This window comes from Dreissena polymorpha, chromosome 4 (genome assembly GCF_020536995.1).
Source record: "Dreissena polymorpha isolate Duluth1 chromosome 4, UMN_Dpol_1.0, whole genome shotgun sequence".
Classification (NCBI taxonomy): domain Eukaryota; kingdom Metazoa; phylum Mollusca; class Bivalvia; order Myida; family Dreissenidae; genus Dreissena; species Dreissena polymorpha.
The window spans coordinates 117,608,677-117,631,823 of NC_068358.1; the positions used below are offsets into that span (position 1 = coordinate 117,608,677).

Below are 23,147 nucleotides of genomic sequence, written 5' to 3' on the forward strand. Positions count from 1 at the left end.
GGCTGGATAAGCATTTTAATATTGACTTATATAATACACATAGTGTTAATGAGCATAGTTATGTCTATCAGATATACAGCATAAGGATTATTTGAAGTGTTTAGTTGAAGTGTCTCATGCACATTTTAGCACAACTTGAAAGGTGCATAAGAGCGAAGTTTAAAGGAAAAGGGCCACCTGTGGACTCAATATAGATTCAGTGCAAAGATTAGAGGCAGTGGATAGAAAGCAGTGGATAAAGGCAGTTGTCAGCAGATAGAGGCAGTGGATTGAGGCAGAGGGTGGATAGAAGTAGATAGAAGCACAGGGTGGACAGAAATAGAAAGAGGCAGTGGATTGAGGCAGTGGGTGGATAGAAGTAGATAGAAGCAAAGTGTGGATAGAAATAGAAAGAGGCAGTGGATTGAGGCAGTGGGTGGATAGAAGTCGATAGAAGCAAAGGGTGGATAGAAATAGAAAGAGGCAGTGGATTGAATCAGTGGGTGGATAGAAGTAGATAAAAGCAAAGGGTGGATAGAAGTAGATAGAGGCAGTGGGTGGATAGAAGTAGATAGAGGCAGTGGGTGGATAGAAGCAGTGGGTGGATAGAAGTAGATAGAGGCAGTGGGTGGATAGAAGTAGAAAGATGCAGTGGATTAAGGCAGTGGGTGGATAGAAGTAGATAGAGGCAGTGGGTGGATAGAAGTAGATAGAGGCAGTGGATTGAGGCTGTGGGTGGATAGAAGTAGATAGAAGCACGGGTTGGTCAGAAATAGAAAGAGGCAGTGGATTGAGGCAGTGGGTGGATAGAAGTAGATAGAAGCACTAGATGGACAGAAATAGAAAGAGGCAGTGGATTGAGGCAGTGGGTGGATAGAAGTAGATAGAAGCAGTGGTTGGATAGAAGTAGATACAAGCAGTGGGTGGATAGAAGTAGATTGAACCAGTGGGTGGATAGAAGTAGATACAAGCAGTGGGTGGATAGAAGTAGATTGAACCAGTGGGTGGATAGAAGTAGATACAAGCAGTGGGTGGATAGAAGTAGATTGAAGAAGTGGGTGGATAGAAGTAGACAGAGGCAGTGGGTGGATAGAAGTAGATAGAAGCAGTGGGTGGATAGAAGTAGATAGAGGAAGTGAATTGAGTCAGTAGTCAGCGGATTGAAGCGGTGGATGGATAGAAGTAGATTGAAGCAGGGGGTGGATAGAAGTAGATAGAGGCAGTAGATTGAGGCAGTGGTCAGTGGATAGAGGCAGTTGATTGAGGCAGCAGTAGGATAGAAGTCAATAGAAGCAGCGGTTGGATAGAAGTAGATATAGGCAGTGGATTAAGCCAGTGGGTGGGTAGAAGTAGATGGAGGCAGTGGGTGGATAGAAGTAGATAGAAGCAGTGGGTGGATAGAAGTAGACAGAGGCAGAGGAATCTGGGAGTGGATACAGGTGCGGGGTGCATTTAGTGTGCAGTGTTAGCGGATATTGTGATTGGATACAGGCAGTGGATAGATGCAGTAGAGGAAGGGATGTGGATACAGGTAGTTGATAGTCAGTGGGTACAGGCAGTGGATAGATGCAGTAGAGGAAGGGATGTGGATACAGGTAGTTGATAGTCAGTGGGTACAGGTAGTGGATAGATGCAGTAGAGGAAGGAATGTGGATACAGGTAGTTGATAGTCAGTGGGTAAAGGCAGTGGATAGATGCAGTAGAGGAAGGGATGTGGATACAGGTAGTTGATAGTCAGTGGGTACAGGCAGTGGATATAGAGTGGTTGATACAGACAGTGGATACAGAGTGGTTGATACAGACAGTGGATATAGAGTGGTTGATACAGACAGTGGATATAGAGTGGTTGATACAGACAGTGGATACAGAGTGGTTGATACAGACAGTGGATATAGAGTTGTTGATACAGACAGTGGATACAGAGTGGTGGATACAGACAGTGGATATAGAGTGGTTGATACAGACAGTGGATACAGAGTGGTTGATACAGACAGTGGATACAGAGTGGTTGATACAGACAGTGGATACAGAGTGGTTGAAACAGACAGTGGATATAGAGTGGTTGATACAGACAGTGGATATAGAGTGGTTGATACATACAGTGGATATAGAGTGGTTGATACAGACAGTGGATATAGAGTGGTTGATACAGACAGTGGATACAGAGTGGTTGATACAGACAGTGGATACAGAGTGGTTGATACAGACAGTGGATCTAGTGTGGTTGATACAGACAGTGGATATAGAGTGGTTGATACAGACAGTGGATATAGAGTGGTTGATACAGACAGTGGATATAGAGTGGTTGATACAGACAGTGGATATAGAGTGGTTGATACAGACAGTGGATATAGAGTGGTTGATACAGACAGTGGATACAGAGTGGTTGATACAGACAGTGGATACAGAGTGGTTGATACAGACAGTGGATACAGTGTGGTTGATACAGACAGTGGATATAGAGTGGTTGATACAGACAGTGGATACAGAGTGGTTGATACAGACAGTGGATATAGAGTGGTTGATACAGACAGTGGATACAGGATATGGATATAGGCAGTTTCTTTTTCATTTCATGCAAACTAGAAAAGTGATGGTTTTAATTTTGAAAAATGACATGACTCATAAGAGCTATTTATCTTTTAAAATTACCATCTATTGATCAGACATGTATCTAACTATTGATATTACTTTCCAAACTACTTTTAAAAATTTATGCTGAAAATGAAATTGCAGCTTCTTATGACCTTGTTTTAACATCTCGCCATACCTTATTGTAAGATTCTTATACATATCCAATGAACACTTTGTATGATCAATACCTTAATCCATCATATGGGACACAAAACTTTATGTATTTATTGCACCTTGTTGATCACTGATTTACAGAATGCAATATAGAAACTTTCTGTCACGCTCATGGCATCTTGTAAACATGACACATCTAAATATAGCTGTACCTGCTCCATTTTCATGACAGTTATTAATAAATATTACACCTCAGAGATATTGGTCCTTCTATATCTATATGACCGGCTTCAGTCTGTAAAATGCGATAGATGAAACTAATAGTATATGGACCGGTCACTATTTTTTGAATATGGACCGTTCGGGGTAACACACCACTAAATTTGCACTGTTTTACTGTAAAATGACGTCATTTTTTTAACGAAATGACGTCATTATTCCTGCGAAATTCTTCAGTTTATCTCTTTTAAACCATAAACAATCGTACAACACTGTACAATGGTAAAGGGGAAACTCTTCGGTGTAATATAAGAAATAGTAAACTCCACTTCGGTCCCAATGGCATTATAGTGACCAGCCTGGCAGCCACAAATTGTATATGGACCTCAGCCTACGGCTTCGGTCCATATACAGTTTTTGGCTGCCTGGCTGGTCACTATAATGCCATAGGGACCTCAGTGGAGTTTACTATTTCTTAAGTATTTAAAGCTGATAATAACTAGATAAAGTATGCATGAATAATGGTGGACTAAGAAATGATTTATACAATAGAAAAGAGAAAAACATAATTAAACTAATCTGTCAAAGCTGCTGGTTGATTTATGACACTTGATGTCCACAGCTTTTAAACATCTGAAATGCATGGGTAAAAAAAGTACAACACTGATCCTTTATGCCTTATAATAAAATAAGATCAATATCCTGTAGAGGATCATTCAACATATTGTCAGCCCTCGAAATGGTGATGGCAACCTTGGCTTGCGGTATGGTTTTTAATACCTTTCTTAATTGGGAAGACAATATTTATGCCCCCTTTGAAGAAGAGGGGGTATATTGCTTTGCACATGTCGGTCGTCGGTCTGTCCACCAGGTGGTTTCCGGATGATAACTCAAGAACGCTTGGGGCTAGGATCATGAAACTTCATAGGTACATTGATCATGACTTGCAGATGACCCCTATTGATTTTGAGGTCACTAGGTCAAAGGTCAAGGTCACGGTGACCCGAAATAGTAAAATGGTTTCCGGATGATAACTCAAGAACGCATACGCCTAGGATCATGAAACTTCATGGGTAGATTGATCATGACTCGCAGATGACCCCTATTGATTTTGAGGTCACTAGGTCAAAGGTCAAGGTCACGGTGACCCGAAATAGTAAAATGGTTTTCGGATGATAACTCAAGAACGCATACGCCTAGGATCATGAAACTTCATAGGTAGATTGATCATGACTCGCAGATGACCCCTATTGATTTTGAGGTCACAAGGTCAAAGGTCAAGGACACGGTGACCTGAAATAGTAAAATGATTTTCGGATGATAATTCAAGAACGCTTTTGCCTAGGATCATGACACTTCATAGGTACATTGATCGTGACTCGCAGATGACCCCTATTGATTTTCAGGTCACTAGGTCAAAGGTCAAGGTCACAGTGACAAAAATCGTATTCACACAATGGCTGCCACTACAATGGACAGCCCATATGGGGGGGCATGCATGTTTTACAAACAGCCCTTGTTTGTATCACCCTTTATGAGATATGTAATTTATATAACACGTTGCCCAGATATGCAATGTAAACTCACTTTTGCGACATGTTTCTATTCTTCTTTTTTTTTTTACTGAGATTATTACTATTTTGACAAGTTCATGACTTATGAGTAAAATAAAAATACACCTTATTTTATTCTAAAACTATGTGCAATAACTGTAGCATTAAATAAATGATAACAACCAAGTTTTCGGAACAATAAGTTTTCGGAACAATCAAATAGTGTGATGACTAGCAGTTCATGGATGCTTTAAAAAAAGATCTTTAGTTTATACTTCAATTAATTACAAATAGATGCCAAAAAACATAACGATTGTTCAGTTATTACTTTTGGTGTAAATCAAGAGGTCTTATGCTATAATGATATGCTCAGAATGCCATATAGTTGAAATACACCCAAAGTATGCCAGCAAATGCACATTGAACCTAACTTGATTTATTCAAAATTCGTCCTATAATCGGTTTAATAATTTTTGAAATGCCCTTAGAATGCCCCAAATATGGCATACTTACATAAGCCAATGAGCCAGTAAATAATATTCAAATATATAAACCTGTCAAATTTATCAAAACATGAAGCAAAACAACTCATTTAAAGTCAATACAAATGTCATAGGTATTTCTCTAAAGTTATTTATATAACAGTGTGCGTTTAATAATAACCTCAAAATGTAAATCACTAAGTGATCAATTATCGTTCCCATGCAAGTTGTGTAATTTAGTATAAATTATAGATAAGGAAATTTCAAAAGCCTTCCTGAGGGATGTCTTATACAGAGAAACTCTCATAAATTAGTAGAAATTGATATAGTGGTCAGGTTAAGTGAGAATTAAATACTTTTTGTTGCCCGCTTGCAAACCATTCTAAATCAAGACAAGAAGTTAGGTAGGGAAATAATGTACTTTTATTGTATTTTTCAAATAACATACAATAATTAGTTTCTAATGATTACAATTTATTTGTTAAATATTTTGTGCATGTTTTATTACAGTTTACGGTTTTCACTACATAATAAGCATCCGTACAATTTGCACTAAATATTACTTTTTTTTCTTTATATTTTATGTAAATAATATTTTTGGCTGCTGCAATAATATTGGGGTGGTCAAAGAAGGGGTATCAAACAATATTATGATTCTGGCCTTATGGCAATTTTGCTTTAATGATCCATAAAATGTGTGTTATATCGTCGCTGTTCCTCGAAAACCGCGTAAGTCAAATTTGGCGCAAATTGTTATTTGTTTTTATAAGAACGGCGGGTTCACGGGTCATTTTCTGCGAAAATACTGGAGTTCATATCCAATTGGAAGGCATAGTTATGAGCACGTGAGAAAATCCTGAACACTCATTGGTGCACTAATTGTTTCTGCAAAAACTGCGTAAGTCAATTTTTCCAACTTTTCAAAAAACATTTTAAAAATATTTGTTGAAGTTTTAAAATATATAAATTTAGATAGTCTTAGTCAAAATGGGCATACTTTTTATTTATGAAAATATAAAAACCTGTAGTTGTCATTTTAATTCTAAAAATGGACTTACGCAGTTTTCTCTTTAATATTTGGTTCCTTTTTTAGACTATCTAAATTATTATATTTTAAAAATGTTTTTTTGCCTATTGAAAAGTTGTAAAAATAAACTTACGTGGTTTTCGAAGAACAGCGACGATATGTCTTTTTATGGTGATATATTGTGGCTTCATATTTTGTAACAGGTTAAAACAATTATTATCTGAGAGATTGATGATAGGACATATTATGACTGGCAAATGGAAACATACATGGTAACTTAGGTATTAATGTAATGAAACAGTACAGAACAATATGAGATCTATGATGACAGTGACATGTTCAAAATTTATAGAGACCTATTTCAGCCCGAGACATATTGCACATTGGTATGAATGGTCTATTGTTGCAAAATGAATTGCATTAACAATGTCTTAGATGACTTGTTGATGCAATTATAAATTGTTTTGCTCCTACAATGTGTAGAATATTAAGCATAGCACTTATAAACTACAGAGAAATTGATGAGAGAATATTAGCTCCAAATGTGTGTGTACTCAACTCCTTTATAACTGCTTGGGGAATTTGACTAAAAGTTTTCAAGGCTAAGTGATCTCATAATATTAATAGTATTCATGTTAAACTAAAGCTGATTGTTATAGCCAGCTCGTTGTGTCCGTGTCCTTCGTCGTGTTGTGCTAAAACCTTAACATTTTGTTAAGGTTTTTAACATTCGCTCTAAAATCAAAGTGCTTCTACCTACAACTTTGAAACTTCACATGTAGCTGCATCTTGATGAGTTCTACACATCACGCCCATTTTTTGGTCTAGGTCAAAGGTCAAGGTCACTGTGACCTCTAAAAAAAAAAAATCTGACAAGCTTTCGCAGCCGAGCGTGGCACCCGTTATTCGGGGCTCTTGTTTATTTTTAGCAAGAGTGACCTTGACCCCACTGGCCCAAAATGCAATGCCTCTGTAGATCAGCCTACCTACGCACAAAACTGCTACTTAATGCAACCCAACTCCAGTTCTGTATGGCAGCTATTTATAGCAGCTGTTGCTAAGTTGTCATTTGTATGGGTCTTGTCGGTGACCTTACATGATGATCATGAAGAGGCATGAAGTTTCGGTTGAATATGGATAATAATTTAAGAGCTTCAGTGATTGTTGCATGCAAATATTGACTTGAACTTTAACTTGCATGCAAACATTAACTTGACTTTTCTAATTGCATAAGAGAGTCAGTAAACCTGATAAAAAACTGGCAAAGTTCTTGGTCATGTACATGTAAATTTTAATTCCATTATCTATATATTTGTAGGCATAGAGATATGAAGTTGTTGCACTCAAACGTTAATCTTAAGATTCCTAGCTCAATAAGGGGAAACAATTGCAGGTCAAAGGTTTGGGCCTTGGTCAGCGGCCTTGCATGATGATCCCAAAGATATGTGCAAAGTTTCAATTGAATATCTGTGGCAGTTTTTGTAATATGAACTTAATACACCCCAAGTTCAATATGTGTATTTTAACTTATACACAAACCTTAACTGTGCGTATAAGTACAAAACGGGCACAATTCTGCTAAAAAGCTGGTCACAGTTATAGGTCTTGGTGAGTGAATGTTCATTAAGAACCTGAACACATTTGTAACAGTTTATATTAAAATCTGTAGCTTATATAGAGATTAATACAAGTTAACCAGAATTTTCTAAGATGAATAAATCTCCATCATTACAGGTCACAGTTATGGAACTTGGTCAGTGATCTAACACACTGACCTTGAACAGATGTGTTGAGTTTTAAATAAATATCTGTTGTAGATACAGTGATGTATATGTATCTGTCAAGGTAACCATAACAAAATGAGTAAGTAAAAAATGGGCATTATTCTGATTAATTGCAGGCAAGAATTATGGAACTTTGTCAGTGACAAAATGAACCCAAACACATGTGTGAAGTATCAACAAAATATTTGCAGTATAAATAGTGATATAAAGATGTTGAGACAGTAACATTAACACGAGTGTTATGCAGAGGCAAACATTTAGGTGAGGATTATAGCTTGGACTAAGTGGTGAATATTCCAGCTAAATACTGATACATCATTAAATGATTTTGTTAAATCCATCAGCACTATTTTATGAATTTATCCTTCTTTCTTATAATTTATCCTTCTTTCTTTTAATTTCATCTATTTTTATAAAATTGACCATCCCAATATTTTTTAATATAAGGACATAATTCTGGAAAAAAAAAATTAAGTTATTTATCATTATTTAGAAAATTATATAAAAAAATTAATATATGTTGTTTTTTGGGTTCAAAACATGTGCATTTTAAAATGTATTGGGGGAAAAATAATGTTTTGGAAAAAAATTAGCAAAAATGTTGTGTAAATGCCTATTATTTCGAAAATATTTACATTTTGACAGAATCTTGGTGTCTTTTATTCCATGAGATTTATTTAATTATTTATGTATTAGTACAAAGTTTAGTGATTCCCTATCAAAATGATGACTTAACAGATTGAAAGAATAGGTACAAACAAGTCATACCTGTTAGGGTGCTTTTCTAGAATGTTCCTGTCACTTAGGAAGTATATTAAACTTATTTTGCCTTTATGTTGTTGCAAACACATGAACATGTTTATCAAATGTCTAATTTGTGTTGAAATTGTTTTCATTAGGCATTACAAGAGGACATATATTATTATTCAAACACACAACAGATTTTCAATTCAGCTGAGAAAGTTATCTAATCTATCTTTCTATAATCTAATAGTTTGTACTTTACACGAATAAGTAGTATAGTTAGGTGTTTATACTTAAGTTTAGGCCACACACATTAATAATATACCTCACTTAATAAGACAGTAATTAATGGTTCATTATTTTATTTCAATTCCATATATCATAAAACAAAACGATTTCAAAGACATGATATATAAGTTATAATATAACCTCCTACGCGCATGCAGAAATATGAAGCAACCTATTACAATAATAAATAGACACTTGGGCATTGCTCCTGGGGTATAATTTGAACACATCAATTATTAAACCTTTTGGTCTTTATGTTTTAGATGATAATATTTACACAGAATAGACTGCATTGCAGTACAACAATTAGATGACATCAGATTTTCAAATGTGTTGTTCATTTCATGTCAAGGGAAGTCACTTAATTCAGTCCAAGCATAAATCTGGTTGGAATTAGCTCCCTTTATTTTCAGCATTTCGTCCATTCGTCTGTCAAACAATCCAAACACTCCACCTGTAAAACAAGTGTATAATATGCATTAACATATTGGTAATACATACATTTATATCTTTCTTTGTTTAAAAACATTTTGTGTATTGTATTATTTTTTTAGCAAAATGGTCATTGTACATGAATAAGTCGCATTCTGTTTTAACTTACTCTGTAGCAAGTTACTCAAAAAGAAGGGAACATGAAAACGTTGCTTTGTCTGATATGTCCAATTCTACCTGGATTCATTCTGTCTTTCTGCATCTAACACATTCTTTATAATATATCGGGAAATAATGTCTCTAATTTAGTGAAACCTGACATGCAGTACAGTGCTTCTATTAAGTGGACTTGTGCAAATGGGGTGAGTTTTCATGTGCAGTTAAGAGTACTATAAATTCAAAATTCAAGATTATATTTTATGATTATATGCATTTTAAAATAATTTCTTGAGATCTTGATGTGGTATAAGACACACTCAATAAACAAACGCTTTTCAAAATTTCATGCCATTACTATAGGACTTTGCATGTTGCGTAGGAACATGGGCCTATACAAACAGGTCCCTGGTCATGTTGCGTAAGAACATGGGCCTATACAAACAGGTCCCTGGTCATGTTGCGTAAGAACATGGGCCTATACAAACAGGTCCCTGGTCATGTTGCGTAAGAACATGGGCCTATACAAACAGGTCCCTGGTCATGTTGCGTAAGAACATGGGCCTATACAAACAGGTCCCTGGTCATGTTGCATAAGAACATGGGCCTATACAAACAGGTCCCTGGTCATGTTGCGTAAGAACATGGGCCTATACAAACAGGTCCCTGGTCATGTTGCGTAAGAACATGGGCCTATACAAACAGGTCCCTGGTCATGTTGCGTAAGAACATGGGCCTATACAAACAGGTCCCTGGTCATGTTGCGTAAGAACATGGGCCTATACAAACAGGTCCCTGGTCATGTTGCGTAAGAACATGGGCCTATACAAACAGGTCCCTGGTCATGTTGCGTAAGAACATGGGCCTATACAAACAGGTCCCTGGTCATGTTGCGTACGAACATGGGCCTATACAAACAGGTCCCTGGTCATGTTGCGTAGGAACATGGGCCTATACAAACAGGTCCCTGGTCATGTTGCGTAAGAACATGGGCCTATACAAACAGGTCCCTGGTCATGTTGCGTAAGAACATGGGCCTATACAAACAGGTCCCTGGTCATGTTGCGTAAGAACATGGGCCTATACAAACAGGTCCCTGGTCATGTTGCGTAAGAACATGGGCCTATACAAACAGGTCCCTGGTCATGTTGCGTAAGAACATGGGCCTATACAAACAGGTCCCTGGTCATGTTGCGTAAGAACATGGGCCTATACAAACAGGTCCCTGGTCATGTTGCGTAAGAACATGGGCCTATACAAACAGGTCCCTGGTCATGTTGCGTAAGAACATGGGCCTATACAAACAGGTCCCTGGTCATGTTGCGTAAGAACATGGGCCTATACAAACAGGTCCCTGGTCATGTTGCGTAAGAACATGGGCCTATACAAACAGGTCCCTGGTCATGTTGCGTAAGAACATGGGCCTATACAAACAGGTCCCTGGTCATGTTGCGTAAGAACATGGGCCTATACAAACAGGTCCCTGGTCATGTTGCGTAAGAACATGGGCCTATACAAACAGGTCCCTGGTCATGTTGCGTAAGAACATGGGCCTATACAAACAGGTCCCTGGTCATGTTGCGTAAGAACATGGGCCTATACAAACAGGTCCCTGGTCATGTTGCGTAAGAACATGGGCCTATACAAACAGGTCCCTGGTCATGTTGCGTAAGAACATGGGCCTATACAAACAGGTCCCTGGTCATGTTGCGTAAGAACATGGGCCTATACAAACAGGTCCCTGGTCATGTTGCGTAAGAACATGGGCCTATACAAACAGGTCCCTGGTCATGTTGCGTAAGAACATGGGCCTATACAAACAGGTCCCTGGTCATGTTGCGTAGGAACATGGGCCTATACAAACAGGTCCCTGGTCATGTTGCGTAAGAACATGGGCCTATACAAACAGGTCCCTGGTCATGTTGCGTAAGAACATGGGCCTATACAAACAGGTCCCTGGTCATGTTGCGTAGGAACATGGGCCTATACAAACAGGTCCCTGGTCATGTTGCGTAAGAACATGGGCCTATAAAAACAGGTCCCTGGTCATGTTGCGTAAGAACATGGGCCTATACAAACAGGTCCCTGGTCATGTTGCGTAGGAACATGGGCCTATACAAACAGGTCCCTGGTCATGTTGCGTAAGAACATGGGCCTATACAAACAGGTCCCTGGTCATGTTGCGTAAGAACATGGGCCTATACAAACAGGTCCCTGGTCATGTTGCGTAAGAACATGGGCCTATACAAACAGGTCCCTGGTCATGTTGCGTAAGAACATGGGCCTATACAAACAGGTCCCTGGTCATGTTGCGTAGGAACATGGGCCTATACAAACAGGTCCCTGGTCATGTTGCGTAAGAACATGGGCCTATACAAACAGGTCCCTGGTCATGTTGCGTAGGAACATGGGCCTATACAAACAGGTCCCTGGTCATGTTGCGTAAGAACATGGGCCTATACAAACAGGTCCCTGGTCATGTTGCGTAAGAACATGGGCCTATACAAACAGGTCCCTGGTCATGTTGCGTAGGAACATGGGCCTATACAAACAGGTCCCTGGTCATGTTGCGTAGGAACATGGGCCTATACAAACAGGTCCCTGGTCATGTTGCGTAAGAACATGGGCCTATACAAACAGGTCCCTGGTCAGAAGCAATAATAAAATCATTATTATAGAACTTGACAAGCTCAAATGCATTATAGTTTGCTGCAGTATTTTAAAGAGATGATGAAAAAACAACATTTTTGGTTCGAATCTTTATAAAATATTTATTGGCAGTGTATACATTTTTTCTTATTGATAATCAATTAATATTTTAATGTGGATTGATAAATATATGCATGAAAAGGGAAATGTGAATTCTTTAAATAAACATTATTACTTTGGTACAATGCCATCGATATGCTTCTTAAATAAAGGGCATACATTTTGTACAAACCTGTGTGAAGAAATAGTATTCTTTTTCCTTTGAACATGTCCGGGTTAGTGTTCAGTTCTTTAACTAGTCCATACACAGCCTTGCCTGTATAAACTGGGTCTAACATAATACCAGTACTGCTGGCCACTTCAAGAATGAAATCTGTAGCATATAACATGTTTCATTTCAGTTATCAATGTAAGCTTCAATAATTTATTATTGTAGATCCAGAAATAAACAGCAGTTATTCATCTAAATGAAAATCAAAAGGAAATACTGTTGATTAACAATAACTACAGAAACTCTAATAGTTGTTTATTTATTGATAACGTGACATGCAAAAATGTTTGAATTCCAACTCACTGTCAAGTATTTTGCAGTCGAAATTCAATGCTAACTATGTCTTACAATGTTTGTAAAAGTTTAGCTTGTTTATTCATACATGGTACATTTTGTTCTAGAAAATGTTTTGTTCTAGAAAATGTAACATGAACTTTTCTACATTTATTTATTCAATGCTTTACAAAACTACTATGTTCCCTTAGCAATATATCAAAATGAGTATCTATCAAATAAATGACAATTAGAAGTAAGACGGTAAAAAACTGCCAGTACTTTAAAGGAATAACAAACAAATCTCATTTGGAGGCTGTTACTGACCTAATTCTTCCTGTGCCGACAGCCCATAACCTTGACCTTTGTGCCCATCAATGATGTCAAGGATATCCTCTGACCTCGCATCCAGACCTACAGCTTGTATCATCTCATTGCAATGCTGGTGGAAATAATGTTTGTCGTCACAGACCGAGACACCATGGATCCTGGAAACATTCAGTTCTGGACGCTAGAAACAAATTAAGCATCCACCATACAAGTGCCTATATTTATATTTCTAATGTCAGATTATAAATACCCGAACAAACTGACTATTTTGAATACAAGTACAATTTATATCCAAACTTATCTAATAGCACAAAAATACCAGAAACGCCTCAAGAAAGCTTTAAATATTGATTTGTAATATTCCATACACATGACCTTGTGTGGTATTTCGAGTTAATGTAAATTTCACCTGAGTTTTGATCCTGTCAGGTAGTTGCCTATGGCCAGCCCACTGGCTGTTCCCCCACTGCCTGTTGCAAACACTATGTCATCATAGTCTTCCAGTACACCCTGTGACTCCAGCTCTGCAAACAGTGATATGTAGCCCCATAGACCAATAACATTTGATCCTCCGACTGGTATCGCGTAACAAGACTCTCCTGTTGTGGACCTGGATTAACAAATTATTTGATACAAATTCGATGTAAAATAAATGAGATTTAGATGCGAATATTTAAAGCTTATTACTATCAAAGAGGATGACGATGGAAATAAAATAAAAATGCCTAAACTTATACAGGCAAGAAATTTCAGAGAATTATGTTTAACCCTAACAGTGCAGGAACCGAATTTTTAAGGCCTTTGCAAACAGTTTGGATCCAGATGAGACACCACAGAACATGGCGTCTCATCAGGATCCAAACTGTTTGCTATTCTGATAATATTCTTTGAAAAAAATTGAAGAAAATGCTAATTTTAGAAATTCAGCAGACGACATTTTAGCAGACGACAAATTTCCCAGCATGCAATGGGTTAAGGAAAAAGTAAAGCAGCTGCAGTACAATAGTCAAAAAGATACAAATATCTTTATGCCTAGAGAATGCTTTAGGTAATTTCACAGGTAAAATGTATGTACTATCTTTACCTAAGTGTGCATCTGTACCAGTAACTATTGTTCAAAATTTACACGAATAACATTTATTGAATTAAATATGCATGGTTAAATGGTCAGATAAAGCGCTTTAGTCTATATAATATAACTATTCCAGCATTGACCAGAAATTTGTGGTATAATATAATAACAAATATTGATCAAAAGTTGATACATGTATGTGTATTAGGCTTAATATTATTATAAAAATTGACCATAAAATGCTACATCAGGGCTTGTTATAAAAACTAAATTGATCAGAAATCGCTAAGTAAACCTTAACTGGTCTTGGTATTTTAACAAACATCAACAACAAACTGATATGTCTATTTGTCTTCATACAAATGCAAACATTGACCAGAGGACACTGTATTCTGGTCTTGATATAAATAAAAATGTTGATCAGAACTTGCTTAGAATACCTTACTTGGTCTTGATATAAATGATACAATCTGCAAGCCTTGATATAACTACAAGCATTTAACATAACTGTATTACAGGTTGTCCTGCTGTTTTTTTATTCATGCCATTATTTTAAAAGAATAAATAAAATGTTTTTGTCTATGACACATAGATCTATTTAGCATGAATAAATATAATGTGTGACAGTTCATGTGTAATTAATGACATCATGTGCACTTGCATTTAATATTTGTAAAATAAGCTTTTGGTTGCTTTTTGTTTCTCAAATATATTTCATCTTGGTATCAACTTGTTTGTTTTGTTGAATCTGATTTTATATTTTTATGCTCCCACAAAGAATTTTGGGGGGTGCATATAGTCGCCACTTAGTCTGTCCATCTGTGTGTCCGTCCGTCGGTGCACAATTTTTGTCCGGGCTATTTCTCAGCAATTAATGACTGGAATTCAATGAAACTTTATGGGAAGCTTCACTACCAAGAGGTGATGTGCATATTATCAGCTGGTTCTGGTAAAATGATTTTTCACAGAGTTATGGCTCTTTGAAATTTCCCATTAACTGTACATGAAGTGCAATTCTTGTCCAGGCTATTTCTCAGCAACTAATGACCAGAATTAAATGAAACTTTATGGGAAGCTTCACGACCAAGAGATGTGCATATTATCAGCGGGTTCTGGTCGGATGATTTTTCACAGGGTTATGGCCCTTTGAAATTTTCTATAATTTTATTTTTGTCCCCCCCAACTACTGTGCCCTCAAAACGTTTCCTTTTATCTGAATATATAGTGCAATATTGTGACAAAAAAACCTTTGGGAAGCATCACCTGTCTCCGACGTTTTCTTGTTTTTAATGATATGATTGATTCCAAGTAATATGACCTACTTCCAAACATGGACTATTATTACAACTTCCTGTAGACATGATATAAAAAATATATCAGGTAGCGTTATATTTGGAAAATATTAGAGTAGTGGTATGCTTAAAAGATTGACGAGAAAGTGCTTTTAGTATTTACTTGATTAATTCAAGTGCACACACAAAATTATTTAATAACTGCTAAATGTATTGCTCTTGATATACTGCTTTTTACTGGTAACTTCCAAAACATTGACAAAAACTGACTTTCGATACAGCTGCAGCTTCTTAATTGTATATAGCAAAATGATCATGATCACTCTGCTATCTAAATTTTTTCTTTCTTTAGTAAAACAATGAATTAATGCATGAAGAGACAAGGGACAAAATTGTCACAAAACCAGGTTTTCATTGTGAAAAAAAAATCTGATAAAGGGAGAAAACTCAAACTGAACTTTTGAAATGAACAAACAAAATTTACCCCCTTTGTAAGTTTGTTTTAAAAAAAAATCTATTTTTAGTCGCGGCGACCTTGACATTGGAGATATTGACGTGATTCTTTCGTGCGACACACCGTCCCATGATGGTGAACAAATGTGCCAAATGATTTTAAAATCTCCCAATGAATGACATAGTTATGGCCAGGACAAGCTCATTTATGGCTATTTTTGACCTTTGAACTCAAAGTGTGACCTTGACCTTGGAGATATCGATGTAATTATTTCGCGCGACACACCGCCCAATGATGGTGAACAAATGTGCCAAATGATTTTAAAATCTGACAATGAACGACATAGTTATGGCCCGGACAAGCTTGTTCGGCCCGCCCGCCAGCCCGCCAGCCAGCCAGCCAGCCAGCCAGCCAGCCCGCCCGCCCGCCCGCATTCGCCAATCTAATAACCAGTTTTTTCCATCGGAAAACCTGGTTAAAAACATTGCTGATCATTAGAGACAATATTATTTCAGTACCTGATGTGCTCTGAAAGTGCATCCATTCGAGGTTTAAGGCACGTGAGATAAGGTGATTGTCGTGGCACAAGATAAATCTTGGATGCGCATAGTCGGTCTAAAAGCAAATTTCCTTCACATCCTATGTCGTCAACTACCTTGTATATGTGGGAAGACATTGTTAACCATAATTAGTTTACAGTGTACATTTAGCAATTTAAGGCTTTAGTAAATGGCTTATAAAGAGCCTTTTAAAAAAACGGCCAAAGTGTTTTTTTTACAATTATACATGTTATTAGACTAGATAATAACAATTTACTTGAATAATGAAAGACATTCAAAATATTATAAAATTGAACATACAGTTACTATTGAGCCTAAATATTCATGTAAATAAAGCATAACTGTAAAGCAGGGCTTACTCTGCCATTCGCCAAATTAGCCAATGGCTACAAATAAGGAAATTCGGCAAAAAAATCCATTCTGCTACAACGTTGTCTATATTATCATCCATAAAATATCCAAAATATTAAGAATTAAGACATAAAAATGTTTGGCTACCGAAAACTTTGAGCCAGAGGGAGCCCTGTGTAAAAGTATTTTGACATACTGGAAGTTATAAGAGTGTAACTCAAATCATAGCAGTACAAACAGTCGAGTACTTTATTTGTGTGGATGTATTCTGAAGTTTAGAAAGTCCTTCTGGGCCTAATTAAGGCTTCATTATTTGTGGACCTCGAGTAAGCCCCAGCACTCCTTCCCAATACAAATACTAGAATAACAAAAGCTGAGATGAATTTGAATTATAGACGCAATTTCCAGCTATTTTTACTTGTGGCTGAAAGATTTTTAATTTTGGTGATGTCTTGTGTTGTGTTGGGAAGCCAAAGTACCTGGAGGAAATCCCAACTGTCTGGTATGGTAACCATCATTTAAATTCACATGCTTCTGGGAACTTCTCACCTCTCACCTAAGTGAGAAGTGGGACTGAACCAATCGCTGTGCAAAGCAGAAAGCCACCAAGTACTTAAAGCATACCTGTGTACCAGATCTCAGTATCAGATGAGGTTGTAGCCCCAACTGGCGCGCACAAACAGCCACTGCTCTGCAATGGTTAGACTGGATGCCCCCACATGTGACCACATGAGTACAGCGCTGAGACACACAGTCCGCCATCAGGAACTCTAGCTTGCGAACCTTACCAAAAAACCGCATTCCATGAACAATTATTTGAGAGGTCCTCTGGGAAAATGTGGCATAATTTATTAATTTAGCGCAGTCCAAACAGGCTTATAGCTAGTACGACACTGAGCTTTTATTGAATTTTTCGTTAAAAACAAGTGCCTTGTGAGAGAAACTTGTGTAAAGGCAGCAAGTGTCATCCCTGATTAGCCTGTGCAGACTTCACAGGCTTATCTGCAATGAAACTTTACAAAAATGCATTCAGCCCCATTACCCCAGAGCAAGCTCATTTGTACTTAAAAAAAAACATTCATAACTACCAGTATGTAGATTTAAAGATGATGATTGTTATGCCTTTTGTTGTTTTTTCTCACAAAATAATTGAAAACAAAACTGTTTTGATAAATCAAAATTATCAGGTTGTGAAAAATCCCAAAAGCATACCTACATTCATTTAAGTTTATAAAAATGTATCAGCCCAAAACAGGGTATTTTCAAAACAATCTTTTTAAGAAATATAAAAAGATAAAATCTCCATGAGATGCCTTATAATATATGATGTAATAAGAGATTAACACCTAAGAATAAAACCTTATTTCCAGACAAAGTACTTCCAGTCATGTCATCACGTTTAATGGACAGTTTGACATCTGATGGAATTCCCTTGATTCTCCAGTCATGAATAGCAGTATTGAGGTTGCCAAGCTGCAAAATAGACCTTCAAATTGTATTACCCATGCTAAAACACTATGTAAAAAAACAATCATACAGTAAGCATTACAATTCCTTTTTTTTGCCCTTTTTTTGTTTTTATAAATTTTATTTTATAACAATCTAGACATACACATATCATGTTAGAATGATTTCGTATTTCTGAAGAAAATCGTGTTATCCAATCTTCTTTTATTATAAGTTACACACTTTTTATATAAATATTTAAAATACATAAATTCTATCTAATAAAATACAAGCAAAAATATTGATGTAGGAGAGCTATCTGTTTCCTGCAATCGTTGCATTTAGCTTCAACACTTTTTCTTCATTTTATTCTCAGTCTGCTTCAAATGGTGATTAAGGATTATAGATTTAATTCAAGTAAAACAACAAAGCTTTTCTTATACAAATATAACAAACATAGGTACTTTTATAAATTATATAGGAGAAACGAGACTATAAAAACTTTTTCAGAAGAGACATTCCTATTTGTCATTTATTCAAGGCATGTGACCAATTACCTACACAATACAAGACAAAACATACACCATGAAATACAACATGACAAATATAAAAAATGAGGGGAAACTGCCAGCAGATCAGAAGAGCACCTACATAGTACATGTCAGTAAAAAAGGAGACTCCCAACCTATGGTATCTCTCACCTGCGTTACTTGTAAACTCGATGAACACATTGTCAATCTAAAGACATATTGTAGATCTATGAAGAAAAAAAAATTAACCAATCTCAAACATGGATTTAGGTAAGGCTATTTATGTAGTGTTAAACCTACTTGCTGGCAACAGTCGTTGACCTACAACAATAGCATATCAATAAATCATAGATAGACATAATCTCCTTCACAAGATGTCTTATACAGACTAGACGGTAAAATAAGTAATATCAACCCTGAAATATAGTTCAATAGAAAACCAGTTCATTAACGCTTGATTGGTCAATGTGGACTCCGATACTATTAAAAGGAACCCGGGGTACTCTTAAGTATACTTAAATGTACCCCGGGTATGGTAAATATACTAAAACGTACCTGGGAATTCTAACGTTTATTGGTTGTTGTTTGCTATTTATGTCAAATTCATTATGGTCATAGTTGTATCAATATTTTGTGAAATGATGTCTATATTATCGAAACTCATACAACAAAAAAATGTTGATGCCGTTGTTTTTTTTCAAAGATATAATTCTGTTTTGTATTCCGTAGCGCGGTTTACAACATCAGATTTTTGGAGGGAATAATACTGTGATTACTCGGGTACAGTCTAAATTGGCCGGGTGCGTGTTGGTATTTTTCCTTCCCAGGGTACATTTTAGTATATTTAAGAGTATCTGGGGTACATTTAAGTAGTTCCCGAGCCGACAATGACCATTTGAGCTTCATTAAATTCAATGATATGTGTCCAATGCTGGGCATCCAGAATAATAAAATAACTACAATACCTATCAGAGGCCAATTTGTTGTACGAACAACTAATCCACCGAGACATTTTAAAGACATTATCAGTGATAGCATTGCATCAAAACAAGGTAGCATGTGTTATTTTGCATGCAGACAGTTGCATGAAAGCTTCCTCAGCAGCATTGCTAACTTACGAAAGTCTCTTTTGCTGCATATATGCCGATAGTCGTGGAAATGATCAGCACCATAAACACAGCTACCTAGTTCTTCTTAAATGCTCTAAAATTTTATTAGAACAAACGTACCGGAGGGTCAATAGCTGGGAGTCTGATTATTGCAACTACACACCTACCTTGATCTTATGTTTGGGTATATTTTTCAAAATGTTGGCCCATGGTGGTGGTGCATACGGTTGCATTGCCTCCATACTATTACATCGACGCAACTGACACACAATGCAGCGAGTAAAAGGCTTTAACAAAGTAGAAGTGGACTTTGACACTTGTTGAATGACAGACATTTGTTTACATTGGCTTGCGATTATTACAATACAAGATATTTAGAAAAAAACTTAAGAAAGGAGTAGAAAATAACAAAAACTAAACGTTTACCCTCAACGCTTTCAAAGCACGTATCGTTTGTAATAAAATTAAACACTAGTTTATGCATTCGGTTGCATTTTATTGAAAATACGTCACCACAGTATGTGCAATATGCATTTGTATATGTATTATGTTTTCCGGATCCACCTTTTCGGACAGATACTTTATTGATGCGATTTCCACTTGTTAAGGTTTTTTTCCGGCATAAAAGGACAAGTTTTCTGACAATTTATATGAAAAACGTTTAAAAATACATTATTATTTTGTGTGAATAATTGTACACTCACTTCAATTTTTTTAAAGGAACCTTTTCACAGCACAGTTGGTTAGCATGTGACTATGATATTAATTAGTGAAAACATCATTTTGAATGATAAATAATCATATTATAGCGAACAATCGTATATATAACAAGGTACCTATCTATCTATATATACTGCCAAGCGCCTTTTAGAGCATTATAGGCAGAGGGACATTATCGAGTCCGTTTCCTGGAAAAAACCAGTACTTGGTATCCAGCTCAAAATCACCCGAAAACAGGGTGCATCGCTTCAAACAGCCATAATTTCATCAATTGTGCAGCAATTTTCACAATCTTGGTCTTATTCAATGCATAAATGAATTTCCTTTCTGCATTGAAATGATGGTGACTGTGTCAATACATTTTTTGTAACAAACAAACTGCTTCATATGGGAATGTTCTATCAAGGGATTTAATGTGATCTCCATACCAACAACTCAAAAAAAACGCGACTCAACAAGAACCAACCATACTAAGAAACTTTGTAATACACATATATTGTTTAGAAACTGTTAATTGAATAGTTATTTCTATCAAACTATTTCAGGTAACAATCAACGTGAAAGATGCTGGAAAAAAGTGACCGACTGCTGAGGTTTAAGAACGTAAATGGCAAGAATGTCAGTGTGGTTCGTGAGGTATACAGGCGGGATGACATTCCGTGCCAGAGCACTTTGTGCATAGGAGATTGCACCAACACCAGTGCAAAAACAGGTTAATGTGTTAGCTATGAGAATTATTGTCACATGTCATTGAAAGCTAAGGTTGATTTAATTTTGAAGTAACTATTCACATTGCTTACTTTATAATGATGTTGATAGTTGTGTAAGAGAATGTAGTAAGTTGAAGCCAATCCATGTAGAATACCGGTACATCTTTACAGAGGATATTTGTAGCTTTTGGTTTTTCATCAACTTCAAATTAACAAGTCTTTTTAGAGAAAATATTGTCAAGCATGAAGTAGGCCCACACATGTTAACAAAATTTGCTTGACCACTTATGTATTAAATATTTAATCATTTTATTTAGAAGAATGTTTTCGCAAAGAAAGTACATGCATCTGGATTATATTACCTCATGTTTCAGTCAATTTATTTAGCTCACCTGAGTACAATGTGCACATGGTGTGAGCTTTTGTGTTTGTCTGTTTTACCTTGTTAAAAATCAAGTTTCTTATCCAGGAGGACCCCCAGGAGTACTTCCAGGCAATGTGACCCACTATGTAATGCCGGATCCCCAGTCGGCGCGGGAATATCTGGAGATCTTTGAGAACCCCCTCATACGTGGGATCATCTTCACTCAGACAGCTGTTCATAGTGTACGTGAAGAAGCAACATATCTCCAAAAGATTCCCCATTAACTGAACCTAATTTTTATGCCCCCGGATTGTATGATCGGGGGTATATTGTTTTTATGTTCAATAAAGTGTTTATATGTTGCTTATTTTAGAGAGAGGTTATGGGGGGGGGGGGGCAAGCATATGTGTGTGTCTCCATCAGTCCTGCAGTCTTATTAGCCAAAATGTGAACTTTTGCACCACTACAGATTGGTTCTGATGTAGGAGACATACCCATTGAAATGGCCCCTAAAACTCTTTTTTCTCACTTGTGTTATGCATCAATAAAAAACAATCAGCTGCTATAGGGATTAAGCTTGACAATCATTTAAGTTAACCCTTCCCCTCATAAGAAGCAACGTGAAAATGTTGTCTGCAATCAGCATAAAACCAGAACAGCCTAAGAGTAACTTGCAGTCTGTTCAGGTTTTATGCTGTTTGCTGTTCATCAGTATCTTAGTGTTGGAAATGAAGCCTTTATAATTTGAATCTAGTAAGAAAGGCTTTTAATTAAATTTAACTTTCTTAGGGATAACACATACATCAAAATACGTATCTAAGTGGTAAAGGGTTAATCAACATGTAAACTTGCGCACATATTAATTTATTATCAATCATGGTTTTTAGCTCGGAGAAAACCCTAGGTATTGTCATCGCCAGCTGGTCAAATGCTAAAACTTTGACATTTGTCTCTAAAATCAAAGTGCTTCCACCTACAAGTTTGCAACTTCATATGTAGATGCACCTTGATGAGTTCTACACATCTCACCCATTTTTGAGACTCTAGGTCAAAGGTCACTGTGACCTCTAAAAAAAAAATTCTGACAAGCTTTCATTTATTCAAAACTGCACCTGTTATGCGGTGCTGTTGTTTATAGCTTGAGTCCATAATTGATCATATTTAGACAGAAAGACATTTTAAAAATGTTATATTCTTGCCATATTGCTTACGGTTAGTATGGTCTGATGTATGTGTGCAGTATGTAGTATTGGTACATGTATTATGATTTTTATAATGTCACCATGTATGCAATTTGATTTTATCCATTTGATGAGTTATTTTCTCTCCTTAGTTTAAAAAATGTCAAAATTTTTAATTTGATAGCTTTGGTGAATATATATGCACTTTTTTAAGTATAAATATATATATAATTGCATTATTTTGTTATAACTTATATAGCACTCTACAATGATCAAATGAGGATTTCAAATTCATGTGTTAATAGATTTAAAATTAATTGGGCTTAAGCTGTAAATTCAAATATATAAATACATATAGTTTGT

At 36.4% G+C, this 23,147-nt stretch overlaps 3 protein-coding genes across 5 annotated transcripts in view; 2 read left to right on the forward strand and 1 right to left on the reverse strand.

Moving 5' to 3' along the window:
- The first annotated feature begins 49 nt into the window (after positions 1-49).
- Positions 50-3,300, forward strand: LOC127877827 (uncharacterized). Of its 2 annotated transcripts, none has more exons than XM_052424084.1 (2): positions 50-1,598; positions 1,663-3,300. In XM_052424084.1, the coding sequence occupies exon 2, from the start codon at positions 1,691-1,693 to the stop codon at positions 2,639-2,641; it is 951 nt and encodes a 316-aa protein (XP_052280044.1). In that variant the 5' UTR covers positions 50-1,598; positions 1,663-1,690; the 3' UTR covers positions 2,642-3,300. The 2 variants fall into 2 exon arrangements, with proteins under 2 accessions (XP_052280044.1, XP_052280046.1); XM_052424086.1 differs by having other exon boundaries at positions 50-1,574; positions 1,703-3,300.
- Positions 3,301-8,881: 5,581 nt separating this feature from the next.
- Positions 8,882-20,167, reverse strand: LOC127879628 (uncharacterized). 2 transcript variants are annotated; one of them, XM_052426595.1, is made up of 8 exons: positions 19,977-20,167; positions 18,084-18,197; positions 17,349-17,507; positions 16,332-16,468; positions 13,405-13,605; positions 12,993-13,153; positions 12,354-12,494; positions 8,882-9,278 (listed from the first exon to the last, which is right to left on the reverse strand). In XM_052426595.1, exons 1-8 carry the CDS (start codon positions 20,142-20,144, stop codon positions 9,172-9,174), a joined length of 1,188 nt encoding a protein of 395 aa, XP_052282555.1. In that variant the 5' UTR covers positions 20,145-20,167; the 3' UTR covers positions 8,882-9,171. The 2 variants fall into 2 exon arrangements, with proteins under 2 accessions (XP_052282555.1, XP_052282556.1); XM_052426596.1 differs by lacking the exon at positions 19,977-20,167 and adding an exon at positions 19,819-19,932.
- The window catches only part of LOC127879647 (DIS3-like exonuclease 1), a 41,747-nt gene continuing 38,767 nt past the window's right edge, over positions 20,168-23,147 (forward strand). Inside the window, 3 exon segments of the mRNA XM_052426627.1 lie at positions 20,168-20,326; positions 21,075-21,241; positions 21,709-21,845. Of these exon segments, the coding sequence (XP_052282587.1) occupies positions 21,094-21,241; positions 21,709-21,845 (285 nt within the window). The 5' untranslated portion in view covers positions 20,168-20,326; positions 21,075-21,093.

Coding starts and splice junctions, on each gene's coding strand:
- LOC127877827 (XM_052424084.1), top strand. CDS start 1,691: ATGTGGATACAGGTAGTTGATAGTCAGTGGGTACAGGCAGTGGATATA.
- LOC127879628 (XM_052426595.1), bottom strand. CDS start 20,144: ATGTCTGTCATTCAACAAGTGTCAAAGTCCACTTCTACTTTGTTAAAG. Junction 18,198..19,976: donor TACCCAAACATAAGATCAAG/GTAGGTGTGTAG, acceptor TCTATTTTGCAG/CTTGGCAACCTCAATACTGC. Junction 16,469..17,348: donor TACTGAGATCTGGTACACAG/GTATGCTTTAAG, acceptor CACATATACAAG/GTAGTTGACGACATAGGATG.